Source organism: Conger conger, chromosome 5, assembly GCF_963514075.1.
Source record: "Conger conger chromosome 5, fConCon1.1, whole genome shotgun sequence".
Taxonomy (NCBI): domain Eukaryota; kingdom Metazoa; phylum Chordata; class Actinopteri; order Anguilliformes; family Congridae; genus Conger; species Conger conger.
This window is the reverse complement of record NC_083764.1, coordinates 10007146-10026143: the sequence shown is the minus strand read 5'-3', so window position 1 is coordinate 10026143 and position 18998 is coordinate 10007146. Positions and strand designations below refer to the sequence as shown.

General features: G+C 41.8%; 1 protein-coding gene across 1 annotated transcript; it reads right to left on the bottom strand.

Moving 5' to 3' along the window:
• Positions 1–771: 771 nt before the first annotated feature.
• On the bottom strand, positions 772–18158 carry LOC133129797 (uncharacterized). Its single transcript, XM_061244108.1, has 7 exons — positions 18085–18158; positions 17868–17926; positions 2754–2778; positions 2142–2561; positions 1788–1913; positions 1420–1639; positions 772–935 (listed from the first exon to the last, which is right to left on the bottom strand). The coding sequence occupies exons 1-6, from the start codon at positions 18102–18104 to the stop codon at positions 1423–1425; spliced, it is 867 nt and encodes a 288-aa protein (XP_061100092.1). The 5' UTR covers positions 18105–18158; the 3' UTR covers positions 772–935; positions 1420–1422.
• Positions 18159–18998: the final 840 nt, after the last annotated feature.

Below are 18998 nucleotides of genomic sequence, written 5' to 3'. Positions count from 1 at the left end.
TCGTTCTTTCGGTCACTACCCAAAGCTTGTGACCATAGGTGAGGGTTGGGACGTAGATTGACCAGTAAATCGAGAGCTTTGCCTTCCGGCTCAGCTCCCTCTTCACCACAACGGTCCGGTGCAACGCCCGTATTACTGCTGAAGCTGCACCGATCCGCCTGTCAATATCACGCTCCCTTCTACCCTCACTCGTGAACAAGACCCCGAGATACTTGAACTCCTTCACTTGGGGCAATTACTCGTTCCCAACCCGGAGGGAGCAATCCACCGTTTTCCGGCAGAGAACCATGGCCTCGGACTTGGAGGTGCTGACTCTCATCCCAGCCGCTTCACATTCGGCTGCAAACCGCTCCAGTGCAGGCTGAAGGTCACGGTCCGATGAAGCCAGCAGAACCACAACCGCAAAAAGCAGAGACGCAATTCTGAGGTCACCAATCCGGACACTCTCCTCACCTCGGCTGCGCCTTGAGATCCTGTCCATGAATATCACAAACATACACACACAGATATCCCCGGGGGACACAGTCGAAAGCCTTCTCCAAGTCCACAAAGCACATGTGGACTGGATGGGCAACTCCCATGACCCCGCCAGCAACCCCGCCAAGGTAAAGAGCTGGTCCACTGTACACTGTAAACTGTACACCAAAACAGTTTAATAATATATATTTTTTTTAAATTCCCGCCACCACCCTTGGGAGGTCAACTAAATGTTTTTTTTTTTTTTTTTTTTTTTTCCCGCCACCACCCCCTCCTCTTGGGAGGTCAACTTAATTTTTATTTTTCTTATTTTAGAGAGAGAGAGAGAGAGAGAGAGAGAGAGGCGTTAGGACCGTGGATTCTTGTCCTGGACAGATGCACAAAGCTGGGATGTTCCCGTGCGCTGCGCCATGCCGTCCGGTCCATTCGGTTCTGGAAGATGTCCAGTGGCCCCTTTTCTGTGAGGAAAAAGTTTGTTCGCTGCAGTTTCTAATGGTGAGCTGATGTAGCAAAACCTCTGTCCGAGTCTCTGTCTCTGACAGTGTGTGACATGGTCCGAAACGAAATTATGTGTACTTCACGCGTTCACAGAACGACGTCACATCCGCATGTACGTTCCTGGGCAGGGTGTATTGAGTGTATTAAGCGTGATTTAATCACAAATTATGTCACATGTTTTGTGGTATTGATCCGTATCAGATGTATCGCGCTATTTATTGATCAGTAACCAACATTTCCCGCGCTTGATCTTGAAGGAGATTAATCTTGAAGGAGACTTGATGTAAAACCCTGTCCTGTCATATCCGTATCCGACGTTTCCAAACTATTGACGTTTCTCCATATAATGTGAATGATTAATATGACGAAACATCTGAAAACTATTGATACCAGAAAATAAATAAATAAAAATTAATTCAAGAAACAAGTCTGAAATATCCTTACCGCTCAGTCTTGCTTCTCATTATTTGCTGACACTTTGACATAGGCTGCCAGGTTAACCACATAACCCTGGGTCTGTATATCTTCCAAGTTGACATTGCTGAACAGTGAAGGCTCCATGGCATCGTAGAGCCACCATCCGACATCCAGGCTAGTGCACAACACCATGTGGTTGGAGTTTTCAGTTATTATGCCTAGGAGAAGAAACTGCAGCCTGAAGTCCCTAAGACATTTGGGAGGAATGGTATGTTTGAATACACATAAAGTCAAATACTGTTCTCAGTCACACCATGTATATATACACACATTTATTCCGTCACCAGCATTAATTGTTAAATTTCCCCCCTTTAGTTGCCAGCTTTCAAGGTTACCTTTCATAGTCATCAGTGATCATGGGAGGTGGGAATTCATCCATTCGGCCATCAACGTCCACAATAATGAGTTCTGGATTTCCTCTGGATCCCAGCACTCTCACGTCACCAAAATCCTCAAACTTGCTGTAAAACAACCAGATCTTCAGAAGGCATTGTGCTACCCTTCATTACAAATGAGCCCTACATATTATTCTGAGAGGTTATATTTCTATACCCTGCCACCTTGTGCAAGCATGATCCTGGATAATGGGTCAGTTGCAACAAACAATAATTTGAAAAAATCCATTGGAATACTGTTAGAATTGTTTCACTGACATGTTTTTAAAGGAAACACCTGAATGGAAATTTTACCTCACTATGTTTTTGTAAACAACATCTTCAGGATTGGGACTCCTCCTCTCGTCGTCGTAGTGAAACTTGGCGCTGGTCAGATCCAAAAGGTTTGGAAGGTGGTCTTTAACGTAGCCCCTGATGTCAATGTAGTTGCTCCTTGTGAAGTATTTTTTGTGGCCCAGCCGAAGATCTAAGTTAATGAGCCATAGGGCTTTCGCCTCTTCATACTTACACCTACTCACTAGGGTTATAACTGCATAGACAGTTTTGTCTTTCATAAAAAGATCCCAAATTTTGGGGTGCATACTAGCAGCAATGTGTAGACCTGCAAGCAGCGAGTCAAGAACACAGGTGTTACCAAATCTGTATGTGAAGTACTGGCCACCAAACCCTATGTAAGGAATGGGTTTGGCGGCACAAAACACCGGGATTGGAGTCCTGGAAAGAAAATGGGTAGCATGCATTAAATCATTTATGTAATGCTAATACAGGACCGCTTCAAAAGTAATGTTAAAGTAAATCTGTATTTTTGACTTGTAATTTCTTTAATTTTGCCTAAATTGCATTTTAATTTCTACACCACATTGCCTTAGTTTACTTTTCTTGACTTTGTACACAAAAAATAAGTACCTTTGATGTTCTCCGGGCTCCAGAGCTGTAACAAAAAAATTGAAAGCAAGTATTGAAAATAATGTCACCAATCAAAAAATAACTGGTGGGAAACACACAGGCCTCAGAATGACAAAATAAAATAATCTGGCACAAAATAGATCTGTTTATTTTCTTGAATAATTCCAATTAAACATAATTTGTAACCTGTTCAGGAGCATACAGTTAAATAATAATATTTATTGCTGTATTTAAAATGCATAATTAATATTCTCTTGCGTTTGGTCCCTGATTTACCCTTGATATAAGATAATTTAATTTTACAGTGCTCTCCATAATGTTTGGGACCAATTCATGTTTTTTTGTTTTTGCCTCTTTCCCCCACAACTGTAGATTTCTAATCAAACAATTCACATGTGGTTAAAGTGCTGGTTTTCATCGTTTATTAAAGGAAATGTTTTATACATTTTAGTTTTACCATGTTACATACATAGATCCCAACGCCATTTCAAGGTGCCGTAACAATAATGGTAATAATGTTTGCCACATATTATGTAAATTAGTCATGTCTAGTACTTGCAATGAGTGCTTGAAGTCTGGGACCCATAGAGATTATGTGCTGAGTATCTTCTCTGGGGATGCTCTGCTAGGCCTGTACTACAGCCATTTTATTTCAGTTGAGATTATTTAAATTAAATGCTTAAATTCTGTGTGTATGCATTTTAATCACCGTTAGTGTAGCTGTTTCCTAAATATGCAAAACTTCGAAGGAGCAAACGCGTCCAGTGACACTGAATGCGTTTGGCTTGAATCTCCAGCCTGTGTTTTGCAAAAGGTAACGGGCGCTCAAACTCCACCCTCAGTATTTAAGCATTTAATCGAAATAACCTCAACTGAAACAAGCGTGACAGTGCTCCTGTAAACTCCTGCTTGTTCTGGGGGCTAATCGCCTTAGGTTTTCTTTTCATTATATGGAATGCATGTTAATTTGGATTCAGACTGGATGGTAACTTGTCATGCATTTTCTAGTTTTTGGCTTTGAAAAACTGCTTCATTGCTTTAACAGTATGTTTGGGATCATTGTCATGCTGTAGGATAAATCTAGTGAGTTGAAACATTTGCTCGAACTCGAACAGAGGTTTCTGCACACTTCAGCATTAATTCTGCTGCTGCTATGAACAGTTGCATCATTAGTGAGCCAGTATTTGTGGCAGTCATACTATGCCCAAACCATAACACCCCCACCATCATGTTTCACAAATGAGGTGGTGTGCTTGGATCCTGGACAGTTCCTTTTGGCCTCCACACTTTGCTTTTGCCATTGCTCTAATACAGGTGAATCTTGATCTCTTCTGTGCACAGAAACTCTGCAGGCCTTTAGGTACTTCTTGGTAAACTATAACCTGACCATCCTATTTTGTGGCTAACTAGTGGTTTGCATCTTGCAGTGTAGCATCTGTAGTTATGTTTGTCTTCTTTGGGCAACAGTCACTGATAGCTCCACTCCTTCCTCTAATCTGACAAGTTTTTGGGGTGTTTCTTGGATTCCTAGCCAAATCAACAGCAAGACTGCTGGCTTTCTAAAGGATTACTAGCTAGCTAGCCGGCAATTAACGCATTAACCTAATAAATAAAAGCTGATTAACCTCTGCAAATCTGCCTGTACAGCTACCCTGCTGCCAGGTAACTATCACAAATGGATAATAAGTCCATTAAACTGTCAAAATAGAGCTGCTGATTGTCTCTTACTTCTAGTGAGCATAGCAGCTAGTTCACAACAAAAGTATTTCTGTGCTACTTTAGTAGTTAGAAACATAAAAAAATATACAGAGCAACAAAAAACTTTTTTTCCCCTCTGATTTCCTGTATTATGGCATATTTCTGACACTGAATAGTGTCAGATCCATAGACAAAATGTAATATCAGACAAAAGGTTGACTCTGAACTCTTTGAAGCCAAATGTCCCAATTTGCATCAAAAAGTTCCCCCTTCGATTTTTATTGAACAACTCTCTTATTCTTGAACATTGGATCATTTTTTCTTTGTCATGCAGTGGAGCTTTGCAACTTGTCATGTAGCAAGACAATGGGTCTCATTTATCAATATTTTCAGAAATCGGTGTGCAAATCTATGTGTGATTGGAAAGGAACTAAGAACTTTCGCCAGATTCATAAAAGACAGCTTCTTTTCGTATCCACATATGTATGGCGATAAATACCAAGTAATATTAAATCAAAGGCACGTGCACATTATTTTTGATTAGCATAAATTGATGCCCCCTAACACACCATATATGGAATTTTGACTTTTTAAGGAGATTGTCAAAAAAATTAAAATGCTTCTCTGAAGCGAAGATTGAAGTTCTGTTAATGGAAATACAACAAGCCAAAAACATACACCGATCATCCATAACAGGCACTGCTCGACTCCTTTGACCTCTCCCTGCATCACTCTCCCCCAACTCCCAAGGCTGGAAACCTTCTAGACCATCTAGAGTCTAGACCATCGGTCTTCAACCGGGGGGTCGCGACCCCTAGGGGTCCACGGAGGTACTGCAGGGGGTCCGGAAAATTATTTCACCTGAAGCTTTTTTTTCCTCTTCCAAAAATTAAAAATGTCATAAGCTAACAGAATATAGAAAAGAAAAACACTTCCTATTTGTTTATAATAACACATAGTAGGCTACCCATGAATCATGCATGCGATCATGTGATCCCCATGTGCAACATTTAGCTATCCTGTGCCAAAACACGTTAGCGATAACCATAAAATGTGAAATGATGGATCGTTTTGTAATTTCTCGGAACAAAAGCTCCACGTCAGACAGAACTGATGGTGGTTCGGGTGACCCACCTTCAGAGGATGCCAACACCATCATAATGAATAGCCATAAACGCAAACGAGAGAAGACTCGTAAATATTCAGAAAATTATCTACAGTTTGGCTTCACCTGCAAGGAGACCGATGGAGTTGAATTACCAATGTGTGTGGTTTGCTCTGCCGTGCTATCAAACGAAAGTATGAAGCTGTAACGACATTTAGAGACACACCATGCTCACTTGAAGGAAAAAACCATTGAATATTTCCAGTCCCGTTTAAAAGCTTTTGCGGGCCAACAGACCTTGATGAGACAATCAGTGAAAGTTGGCGAGTTAGCTTGAAAAGCATCTTATCAAGTTGCATTACGTGTCGCTCAGACAAAAAAGCCCTACACAATAGCGGGAAGTTTAATATTGCTTGCAGCTAGTGATATGTCTAAAACAATGTTTGGGAATGATGAGTACATTAAAAAACTGAAAAGCATCCCATTGTCAGACACAACCATCGCCCGCCAGATTGATGAAATGGCAGCTGATGTGAGGGCGCAACTAGTAGAGAAACTCCGTAAGGCAGATTCTTTTGCACTGCAATTAGATGAATCCACCGATGTGTCAAACGACGCTCAGCTTTTGGCGTTTGTGCGGTTTGTCGACCAAAATGAGATACAGGAGGAATTTCTTTTTTGTAAGCAGCTGCCTGGGCGTACAACAAGTTCTGAGATTTTCAAAGTGATCGATGATTTTTTCCGTGAACATGATATACCCTGGTCAAAATGTGTCGTGATGTGCACAGACAGTGCAAGAGCTATGGTTGGCTTAAAAAGTGGCCTTAATGCGCTCGTCAAAGATGTGGCTCCCAATATTATATGGACGTACTGCATGCTTCATAGGGAGAATCTCGTTGCCAAAGACATGAGTGATGAATTGTCAGACGTCATGGACACTGTTGTGAAAGCTGTCAATTTTGTCAAGAAGAGTGCTCTACGAACGTGCCTATTTTCCTCGTTCTGCGATGCTGCAGGAGAAGAACACACTGCGCTCCTCTATCATTCCGGCGTTAGATGGCTTTCGCGTGGAGATGTGTTGTCACGTGTGTTCGAGTTACGTGCGTCTCTCGGAGAGTTTTTAGCGTCCCACAACTCCGCAGAGCTGGCTGAACATTTTAGTGACAATACCTGGCTTACCAAGCTTGCATATCTTTCAGACCTTTGAACAGTTCTATGCAAGGACACAATACACACGTCATCCAATTGTATGACAGGATAGAGGGCTTTCTGAAGAAAGTCAGAAGGTGGAGGGAACGAGTCAGGGAGGGCACTTTTTCCATGTTTCCATCTGTGGAAGAGTTAAGTGAATCTGCAGTGCTGTCTCCTCGCCTAACAAACACAATTATTGCACATTTGGAGGCACTTGATGGTGAGTTTGGGAAATACTTCTCTGAGGCTGAGTTGTGGCGCAAAGACAAGACATGGATACAGTTCCCATTCAAAGACAGTGCAGCAGATGGCTCAAACTTAACAGTGACAGAGGAAGATCAGCTCATTGAACTATCCACCGACAGCACATACAGGAATACATATGACACAAGAACACTCATCCAATTCTGGATCTCTTGCCAGAAAGACTTCCCGCAATTGACAGCAAAAGCAATGAGGAGCCTTTTACCTTTTGCTACTACATATCTTTGTGAAAGCGGATTTTCCTCTCTTGCCTACCTGAAGAACAAATACAGGTCAAGGCTGCAGCCTAAGACTGATATGGCACTCTGCCTCACAACTTCCATCTGTTCTAGAATAGAGAAGCTCTGTGCCACTCACCAGGGTCAGTCCTCTCACTAGGTAGCCTATGAGATATTCCATCCATACTCAATTAGCTTAATTCTTTGTCCCTCCGTAATTAAAATGTGACTACCGATCGCTGTGGATTATCTTTTATTTTATTTTAGAGTTATTACGGCGAGTAAAGGATCCTTTTTCCTAACCTGCGTTAAATGTCGAAATTGGGCTTTGGGTTGGGCATCTGACCGTAAGCCAAACCCTTCTTTTCGATTCCAGGAGATCAGTTTGAGACTTAATTTACGTTTCGACTGTTTGATTCAGTTGCTAAATGTTGGGACTGATGGGCACTGAACTTTGGGGGGTATTTGTTGTTCATTGGGAAGTTTTACATTGTTTTATTAATGTCAATAATAAACAGAATAAATTGAAACGAGTTGTATAAAGCACCCGTTACAGATAATGTATAATCCTGTTGTGTGTGTGTGTGTCCGCGCGCTTGCGGGAGCGGGCGCTCGTGACTGACAGTCCAAATATAAGATGAATAGGCCTATCAATACTAAATTTGGGGTGGGGCAGGGGTGGGGGTCCGTGCTCAGTGTCTCTCTCAGCCAAGGGGTCCTTGGGCTGAAAAAGGTTGAAGACCCCTGTTCTAGACTGATCTTTGTGAGGAACTGCTCCTCTTCTAACCCTACTGTTACCCCTCTACATATGTCTGATCACCACTTCATTTCCTTCTCTATCCCCCTTGCTCCCCTGCTTCCCTCCCCTCCAATCATCCCCACTGTTTCAGTCCACTGTAACCTCCGCTCTCTATCACTCTGCTCACTTGCCCCCAGAGTCACCGCTTCTCTCCCTCCTCTTGAATCCTTCTCCAAACTACCCACTGACTCTGCATCTTCCACCCTGCTTTCCTCTCTCTCCTCAGCACTTGACTCTATCCTCTTGTCTCCAGGAGAGCTTGATCCTCCCCTCCCAGTGCATGGGTTTCCAACCTTCTACATTCCTCCAGGGTGTATCTCACCTCCTGCTCTCCCACCATCATACTACTTGTACCCTCAACCCTATCCCCTCAAACCTCCTTCAGGCAATCACACCTGACATCCTCCCATTTGTCACCTCCCTTGTTAACTCCTCCCTGTCCTCTGTCTGCTTTCCCTCATCCTTCAAGAGGGCTACATCACCCCACTCCTAAAGAAACCCACTCCTGCCTACAGAACTACTGTCTGGTATCTCTCCTTCCTTTTCAATCCAAATCCGTTGAGCGAGCTGCCTCCAACAAACTCTCTTCCTTGCTCTCACAGAATCTCCTGCTGGACCCCTACCAGTCCGGCTTCAGACTTGGCCACTCGACAGAGACCGCACTTCTCTCTGTCAATGAGTCCCTACAGGCTGCACAAGCGGCCTCCCTCTCCTCTGTCCTGATCCTCCTTGACCTCCCTGCAGCCTTCGACGCGGTCAACCACTCCATCATCCTATCCTCTTGGCATGTACAGGGATCTGTGGCACAGCCTTAGACCAGATTAAATCCTATCCTCCTAGGTGGCCTGGGCTGGAAAAGTGTCAACCCCTCGCCCCCTTGTTACAGGAGTCCCCCAGGGCTCAGTCCTCGTTCCCCTCCTCTTCTCCATTTACACCAGATCCCTTGACCCTGTTATCTCTGCTCATGGCATGTCATATCATTGTTATGCCGATGACACCCAACTCTTTCTCTCCTTCCCCCCATCTGACACACTGGTCTCTACCCATATCTCCGCCTGCCTGAGTGACATCCAGAGCTGGATGGGCAACTACCATCTAAAGCTCAACCCAGGTAAAACGGAGGTAATCTTCATCCCTGCTCTAACCTCTCCCTTCTCCAATTTTTCCATCTCACTAGGGGATACCACAGTGACCTCATCCCCCAGTGCAAGAAACCTCAGAGTGGTGTTGGACAACAGGCTGTCCTTCTCCAAGAATATCGCTACAGTGACCTGGGCATGCAGGTTCTTCCTGTACAACATCCAGAGAATCCGATCCTTCCACACCACCTACTCCACTCAGCTCCTTGTACAAGCAATGGTCCTGTCCCACTTGGACAATTGCAATTCTCGACCTACAGAAATAACGGCTAATTTATGGGTTGGAGAAGCATGTCAGCCTTTACTTGGTATGGATGTTTTGTTCAAATTAAACTCGTATTAAACTTGTATTTTCTCGTAAATCATGTGAAATTTAAGACAACTACAGAAATCAGATGTTGCCAAACACCCACCTCTGAGTTGAAAACTCGAAAGTTGGTGGCCCGTGAAGAAAGCAAATGGCAGCTGGTGTTTGACTGTTGATTTCAGAGGGGCAAACAAAACCATTGATAAGCTGACACCTTTGGTAGCAGATCCATCCACCATATTTAATTCACTGAAACCTGAACATTGCATCTTTTCAGTGATTGACATGCTTAATGCATATTGGACTGTTCCTTTAGCCCCAGAATGTCAGGACTGGCTAGCTTTTACTTTTAATGAGCAACAATATCGTTGGACACGCGTCAGGGAATGCATTCGAGCGGTACCATTTACCATGGAGGCGCTACATAAACACCTCACATATAAACAAATGCAAGATTGTGCTGACAGAGAATAAAAAATGGGATAGCCTATAGTTGCATGCTTCTTCGATACTGCCGCATTCTTTTCTCTCCTGTCTGATTCAGATTGGAGACGACCAGACATTCCCAACACTTTGATGTCATAAAGCAGTCGACTCTACCCTACGGCAAGACAACGAGGCCTCCGAGAAAGGAACAGTCATCGAGTCTTGGAGCCCCGAAAATAACAACAAATTCTTGCCGTGAATGGGACCAGAGACAGAGACAATCACAGACACATACATACCAATACAAACTGGACATATACATACACCTATACCAATTCAAGTTTTATCCTTATTTTATTATTTATTTTACATTATTTATTTATTCCCCGTATTTCATTTCTGTTTTTCATTTTATTTGGGCGGCACGGTGAATTATGGAGTTTGCATGTTCTCCCCGTGCCCGCGTGGGTTTCCTCTGGGTACTCCGGTTTCCTCCCACAATCTAAAGACATGCAGGTTTAGACCATTTCACAGGGCTTTGCTGCAAAAGAGCATGTGTGCTCAGTCAACATTATTATGATTATATTCCATTTCATGGTCAGCATACATGACTCATTGTGTCACACCGATGTATATGTAATTTCTATTTCTGTACTCTCTTGAAATGATGGTTGATCATAGATGTATATGTGATTCAGACACCTACAACTGATGCAGAATGCTGCAGCCCATCTGGTATTCAATGTTCCCAGACATTCACATGTCGTCCCCCCTGCTCAACAACCTCCATTAGAAAAGGACAGGGGATTCTACAGGCATGCATCTAGCCATATCATTGTTATGCCGATGACACCCAACTCTTTCTCTCCTTCCCCCCATCCAACACACTGGTCTCTACCCATATCTCCGCCTGCCTGAGTGACATCCAGAGCTGGATGGGCAACTACCATCTAAAGCTCAACCCAGGAAAAACGGAGGTAATCTTCATCCCTGCTCTAACCTCTCCCTTCTCCAATTTTTCCCTCTCACTAGGGGATACCACAGTGACCTCATCCCCCAGTGAAAGGGAGCCTACAGGGCGCATGCTCATGCAGCGACCGGCAGCAGGCTGTGGCTGAGCATTGTTTGATGTTTGTTTTTTTGTTTTAACTTCGTAACTTATCATCTGGATAAATAGTAGTACCGGCATGCGACTGTAAGCTTTAATCTACTGATATCAAGGTTGATCGGTGAACTATAATGGAACTTTGGGCATTGCTTCTGTTGTGGATGGCGTTTCGGCTGGTTTGGAGTTTTGGCGATTCATCTTCACTCCATTTAACGAGGATCCAGTACTCCAGGGAGTTTCTCCTATGCTGGAGTCACGTTACTCATTTGCCATCGAACTTAAACTCGCCAATATGGGACTTAGCGCGGCCAGTCGGACAACAATATCAAGGATCGGGTTCGGCCCGTAGAACCAAGACCAGGAAGCGGGGGCGCAGAGGAGTTGTTCGTCTTAGGGTGAAAAAACAGTCACTCTCACGTATCCCTCTGCCATCAATCATCCTCTCGAATGTGCAGTCACTTCGGAATAAATCCGAAGACCTACAGGCACAGGCTCGGTATTCCCACGAGTTCAGAGACTCCTGCATCTTGGCGCTTACGGAGACGTGGCTGTCCGACAGGGACACGGACAGTGACTTGGGACTATGCGGCTTCGGATCGCCTGTCCGGCTGGACAGGGACGCAACAACTACCGGCAAGTCCACTGGCGGGGGGGTGTGTCTCTACGTGAACGAGCGCTGGTGCAAATCGGTCAATGTTCGAGAGAAAATCTGCACGGCCGACGTTGAATTACTCACGGTGGCGTTATGTCCTCACTACCTCCCACGTGAGTTTCCCCAGCTGTTCGTCACTCTTGTGTATATACACCCCAAGGCGAACAGTAACAATGCCTGTGAAATTATCTCTCAAGTAACCCATTCACTCCAAATGCGATCCCCTGATGCCCCGATCATTATTCTTGGGGATATGAACAATTGCTCTTTGTCTAAAACACTCAGAGACTTCCACCAGTACGTTACGTGCCCCACTAGACACAATAAAACACTGGACTTGTGTTATTGTTCAGTAAAAAATGCATTCAAGTCCATTCCCCTCCCACCTATAGGCTCATCTGATCACAATTGTGTACACCTCATCCCCTCATATCAAACTGCTCCTAAGAGGGGCAAGGTACAGACTGTATATATTAAGGACTGGTCAGAGGATGCTTGTCTGTCTCTTCAGGGATGTCTGGACTGCACAGATTGGGATATGTTTAAGGACTCATGCTCTGATATTGATGAATTGACTGATGTTACCAGTAGTTGGGTGTCTTACTGTGAGGATATTGTTATTCCAACTAAGGCCTTGAAAGTATACCCCAACAGTAAACCGTGGGTTTCTAAGTCTCTCATGGGTCTTTTGCGTGAAAAGAAAAGAGCCTTTAAGGAGGGTAACTTGCAAGTATTGCACAAACTTCAAAAAGATATAAAATGGGAAATCAGGGCAGGCAAACTTAAGTATAAAGATAAATTAGAAACACAGCTCAAAATGAACAACCTGGGTTCAGCCTGGGATAGTATGAAGACTATTGTAGGGCCTAAGGAAAGGGGAAAGAGAAAGTTAGAATTTAACAACAAATCTGACTCAGTACTGGCAGAGGATCTCAACAGGTTTGTCAGATTTGACACACATGACTTCAGCAACAGACATTCTGAACTCAAGAGGAGTCTCCTGGCATCCCCACCGTTTATCCCTAGTTTCAATGAGTATAGTATTGTTAGGTGCTTTAAACACTGCAGACCGAAAAAAAAGCCCTGGCCCAGATAACATCAGTGGCCGCACGCTAAAAGTGTGTGCCGAACAGTTAGGCCCTATCTTTCACCACATATTCAGTTTGTCACTCTTCCAGCAGAGGGTGCCATGTCTCTATGGAAGCAGTCTGTAGTGGTGCCTGTTGCCAAGGTCAGTCGCCCCCAAACCCTTAATGATTTCAGGCCGGTTGCCCTCACATCCCTTGTTGCAAAATCCTTTGAGAAGTTGATTAAAGCTGAGCTCCTAGTTAAGGTGGAACCCCTCTTGGACCCTTTTCAGTTTGCCTATAGGGCCAAGAGGGGGGTGCAGGATGCTACCATCACTCTACTTAATCTTCTCTATAAACATCTGGAGAAGAGTGGGAATCATGCTAGGTTGCTCTTTGTTGATTTCTCCTCAGCATTTAATACCATCCAACCCCACCTGCTAACTGAAAAATTACTGAGCAACTTTAGCTTTGATCCAAGCCTGACTGGTTGGCTACTTGACTTCCTTACGCTCAGAGGGTGAGGGTGAATAATGTGCTGTCCAGTGCTCTAACATCGTCCACCGGCTCACCTCAGGGGTGTGTCCTCTCCCCCCTGTTGTACATTCTGTATACCAATGACTGCCTTAGCCAACATGACAACAGGTACATTATAAAATTTGCAGATGACTCTGTAATCGTCAGTTTGTTGAATACTCATGAGAATGAGCATGGCCCTGTCATTGATGACTTTGTGTCCTGGTGTGAAGATACCTTTTTGCATCTTAACATCAGTAAAACTAAGGACATGTCTATAGACTTCAGACGCCTCCCCCCTGCTCCTGTGCATAGTGTAATCAAGGGGCAGGATGTTGATATGGTATCATGTTATAAGTATCTGGGCACCTTGATTGATGACCGGCTTAAGTTCGACTTGAACACCACTTCTGTGTGCAAGAGAGGACAACAAAGACTCTCTGCTCTCAGGAAACTTGAAAGGTTTCAGGTGGATAAAACATTGATGACACTGTTCTATAGAGCTTTTATTGAGTCTGTCCTGACGTTCTCCATTATCTGCTGGTATGGAAATGTCACTATCAAAGACAAGAATGCACTTTCTAAAATTGTGAATGTGGCCAATAAGATAGTGGGAGTGAAGTTCAATAGTCTTACTGAGTATTTCAACAAGCAGCTGTTTAACAAAGCCATGAATATCTATCAAGATACAAGTCATCCTCTGTATACAGAATACATGTTGTTGCCATCTGGCTTACGATTTAAAACTCCCATTGCTTTAAAACAGAGGTACAAAAATTCCTTTATTCCTCTTTCTATTCAAGCACTGAATGCACACAACAGAAGAAGATAGCCTTGTCCACTTAGTGACCCCATACCCCAATCCACTACCTCTTTTTATATCTACCTTCTATTTATTGAAACTGTATCTTGATTTTAAATGACTCTGCCAGTCAGTTTTTAATGCACTGCCAATACTTATCACAACTGAACTATTTATTATGCTTCTTGTGCAGAATCTGTCTGTCTGTCTGTATTGTGTTATGCCTATTGTTGTGTGGTATGTGTGTGGTCCTGCTGCAAACAAATTGCCCATTTGGGACAAAGAATAAACTGAACTGAACTGAACTGAACTGAACTGAGCCATAGCCATTTGAATGCTGCGCACAGAACTGAACAGGAGAGTGGAAACTGGTGACACTATACCATGTTTCTTGGGAAAAACACAGGTTGAGAAAAAACAATTCTACATCAGAAGCATAGGGAAAGTGGTGCAGTTTCTGGCTGTGAACGAACTTCCTTTTCGTGGAAGCACTGAAAGTCAGTCCAAAATAAACGATGACAGAGATATCTCTGCTGGGCTGTTCCTGAAATTGTTTGAGTACACTCTGGCTAAGGATTCCAAACAAAAAACATCCCTCAGAATGCAAAGTACACATCAAAAGGCATTCAAAATGAGACAATTAACACTCTATCCAGTGTGGTGTTGCATGAGGTGAAAAGAAAATATGATAATGCAGATACAATAGAGTTCTGTATCAAACGTAATGGAACCAGAGACAGGTGCTTTCACCTGTGATTCGGTTTGTCTGCAATTTGGTTCCTGAGGAGCATTTGATTGGTTTACTGGACTTGAGTGGGTTGGATGCAAAATATATAACAACAGAAATGCTCAAACAGGGATGGGGTTCAAGCATCGTTGAAGGTACAGAAGCTTGGCAGGCTCATTCCTTATGTACATTGCTACAACCATCAGCTGCACCGAGCAGTGGTGCATGCCATTCAGGTAGAGCCATGCGCCAAAACATTCTTTGAACACTCCGGCTCACTACATTCCTTCATTCGCCATCATTATGTAGCCCAGAACTATAATGCAGCCTCTCTTAAAAGGTTACACGAGATACGGTGGACCGGTCATTATCACCCGCCATATTTACAAAATACATGGGATCGATTCCGACATAAGTTTCACCACATGCAGTACCATGTATTTCCAACGGAGGGAAGAAGGGTGAAACTGATTTAGGATTAGATGCCATGCATTTTTAACTATGGCGGGAGGTCTTTATTTCTTGTTAAATATGAAAAATTCTACAGGTCCTGGAGCATCTGTTAAAATAGACGTCATCGTGAACACCAGTATATTAAAATATTAAAATAACAAAACAGTGCGCACACCCCACGACGCTCCCCTCTCAATAAACTTACAAGTCTTCAATTTTAATTTAAAAATTAAACTTTTGATTGCAATCTGCTTATATAAGTACGCATATCATATAATTAAATATTAAGTGTTTATAGACAAGTGTATACAGTTTAAAGCATTTTTAATCATGAAAAACTGGTTTAAGCAGGTAGTTGGCTGATCGGTGTATTTTATTTCCGTAATGTAAGCAGTTCATTGTCAGAGCTGTGGAAGACTAAAGCCTGGAAATATAATGAAACGAAACACTTTTTCACGGCACTGTAACTGACTTTAAAGTGGAGCAAATGTTCATCATTAGATGTCTTGAGTCGTTTGGTAAATGGCTCTAAATATCATTCACCTATATTAATTATTCCCTCGTAGATCCTTCTGTAGTAATTGAGTAACTTCATTACTTCTTCATATATATATATAGCAATGTAATAATAAAATAGCAATATACGCTTTACAACGGTGGTTTTTCATCGAACAGCTGAGACCACTCGTGAAGTTTGTTCGGCACCTGCCAAAAAATTGACATCCGAAAACTTTGATAAATCCCACATTATTTGTTGAAATGCATTTCCGATAGATTTATGGTGAATTTCGTTCGGCTCATGTTTGATGAATGAGGCCCATTGAGTTTCGGTTTTGTTTCAACTGAAACCATTCTGCGACAAATATGTAGTAATAGAAGAAATCAGGAAGTGGGCAAATACTTTTTCACGCCACTGTAACTGACATTAAAGTGGAGCAAATGTTCATCATTTGATGCATTTTTAACTTCTTGTTAAATATGAAAAATTCTACAGGTCCTGGAGCATCTGTTAACATAGACGTCATCGTGAACACCAGTATATTAAAATATTAAAATAACAAAACAGTGCACACACCCCACGACGCTCCCCTCTCAATAAACTTACAAGTCTTCAATTTTAATTAATATAATTTATATAATATCATTAAATATTAAGTTTTTATAGACAAGTGTATACAGTTTAAAGCATTTTTAATCATGAAAAACTGGTTTAAGCAGGTAGTTGGCTGATCGGTGTATTTTATTTCCGTAATGTAAGCAGTTCATTGTCAGAGCTGTGGAAGACTAAAGCCTGGAAATATAATGAAACGAAACACTTTTTCACGGCACTGTAACTGACTTTAAAGTGGAGCAAATGTTCATCATTAGATGTCTTGAGTCGTTTGGTAAATGGCTCTAAATATCATTCACCTATATTAATTATTCCCTCGTAGATCCTTCTGTAGTAATTGAGTAACTTCATTACTTCTTCATATATATATAGCAATGTAATAATAAAATAGCAATATACGCTTTTCAACGGTGGTTTTTCATCGAACAGCTGAGACCACTCGTGAAGTTTGTTCGGCACCTGCCAAAAAATTGACATCCGAAAACTTTGATAAATCCCACATTATTTGTTGAAATGCATTTCCGATAGATTTATGGTGAATTTCGTTCGGCTCATGTTTGATGAATGAGGCCCATTGAGTTTCGGTTTTGTTTCAACTGAAACCATTCTGCGACAAATATGTAGTAATAGAAGAAATCAGGAAGTGGGCAAATACTTTTTCACGCCACTGTAACTGACATTAAAGTGGAGCAAATGTTCATCATTTGATGCATTTTTAACTTCTTGTTAAATATGAAAAATTCTACAGGTCCTGGAGCATCTGTTAACATAGACGTCATCGTGAACACCAGTATATTAAAATATTAAAATAACAAAACAGTGCACATACCCCACGACGCTCCCCTCTCAATAAACTTACAAGTCTTCTATTTTAATTTATATAATTAATATAATATCATTAAATATTAAGTGTTTATAGACAAGTGTATACAGTTTAAAGCATTTTTAATCATGAAAAACTGGTTTAAGCAGGTAGTTGGCTGATCGGTGTATTTTATTTCCGTAATGTAAGCAGTTAATTGTCAGAGCTGTGGAAGACTAAAGCCTGGAAATATAATGAAACGAAACACTTTTTCACGGCATATGCCGCCATATGTATTGCTATTATATATATATATATATATATATATATATATATATATATATATATATATATATATATATATATATAATAGCAATACATATGGCGGAAATAAAATACATAAATACATAAATACATAAATACATAAATAAAATACATAAAATACATAAAATACATACATTTGCTTCGATGAAAAACCACCGTTGTAAAGCGTGTATTGCTATTATATTTATATATATTTATTTTATTTCCGTAATGTAAGCAGTTAATTTCATTATATTTCCAGGCTTTAGTCTTCCACAGCTCTGACAATTACATTACGGAAATAAAATAAATATATATAAATATAATAGCAATACACGCTTTACAACGGTGGTTTTTCATCGAAGCAAATGTTCATCATTAGATGTCTCGAGTCGTTTGGTAAATGGCTCTAAAAATTTCACTCACCTATATTAATTAGGCTCTCGTAGATCGCTTTGTGGTAACTGTCATCATTCGGCTGGAACCTGTGAATTAATAAATCATTATCTGACAACATCTCCATCGTTCCTTTTTAAGTTTATAAAATATGCGGAAACAAGCAGTTAAAGCTAGATTTTCTCAAAATAAATGAGCAATGTATCAGAAACGTCAATAAAGCTTTGATAATAAAAAGATTCTTTACCATTGATCCATTATCTCCATTATAATAGTGTGTAGGTGTGTAATGTATAGGTATTTCCAAGATGCTTATAACAACCAAAACTCCTCCCAAAGTACAACGTCACTTACCCATCCTCCAAACTGGAACACAGGTAACGTCACAATAACAATAAGAAAGTCAGGTGGAACAGAGGTGCAGGTTGTCATAAGTATCTTGGAAATTCGTATGCATTCACACCAGACTCTTTTATGAGGATAATGTTTTATGATAATTTTTTGAAAGGCGAGTTGGCTGGCCAATCAAGCACAGTAATACCATGGTCAGCAAAGCAGTTACTAGTAGTTTTGGCACTGTGGGCAGGTGCCAAGTCCTGCTGGAAAAGGAAATCAGCATCTCCAGAAAGCTTGTCAGTAGGCGGATGTAGTGATAGGCTTGTGACATGTGATACGTCATGCTGTTGACTGTATGTGTGGTCATGCAGCTGCCAATAAAGTTATTTGATTGAATGGCACTAACGGTTTGAGACGTTCGTCAGCCTCTAGGTTTATCATTGTACCTTTTAAACAACACAACATGGTGTCAGAAGTTTAAAAACCGAACTTAATATGATTTCGAGTGACGACGGAAAGTGAGTGTTAGTTTGCGTGTTTAGCAACGTTATTTTACGTTGTTAGTAGTTAGCTAGATAGCTTCAGTTGTAGCCAGCTAGCTAGGAGTTCGCGCCGCGAGTGACGTTAGTAGCTAGCTATCTCACGAGCTAACCAAACAGCAGCATGAACCCAAACCTCTCAAGTCTCACCCATTGACCGTGAAACACACGCATTTCAACCAGTTCACACGCTCACACGCCACACCTGTCTTTTCTCACGGTGAGTCGGCCGAGAAGGGATAAAACCCACTACACGGAAATAAACATCAATAAACATAAACATCAA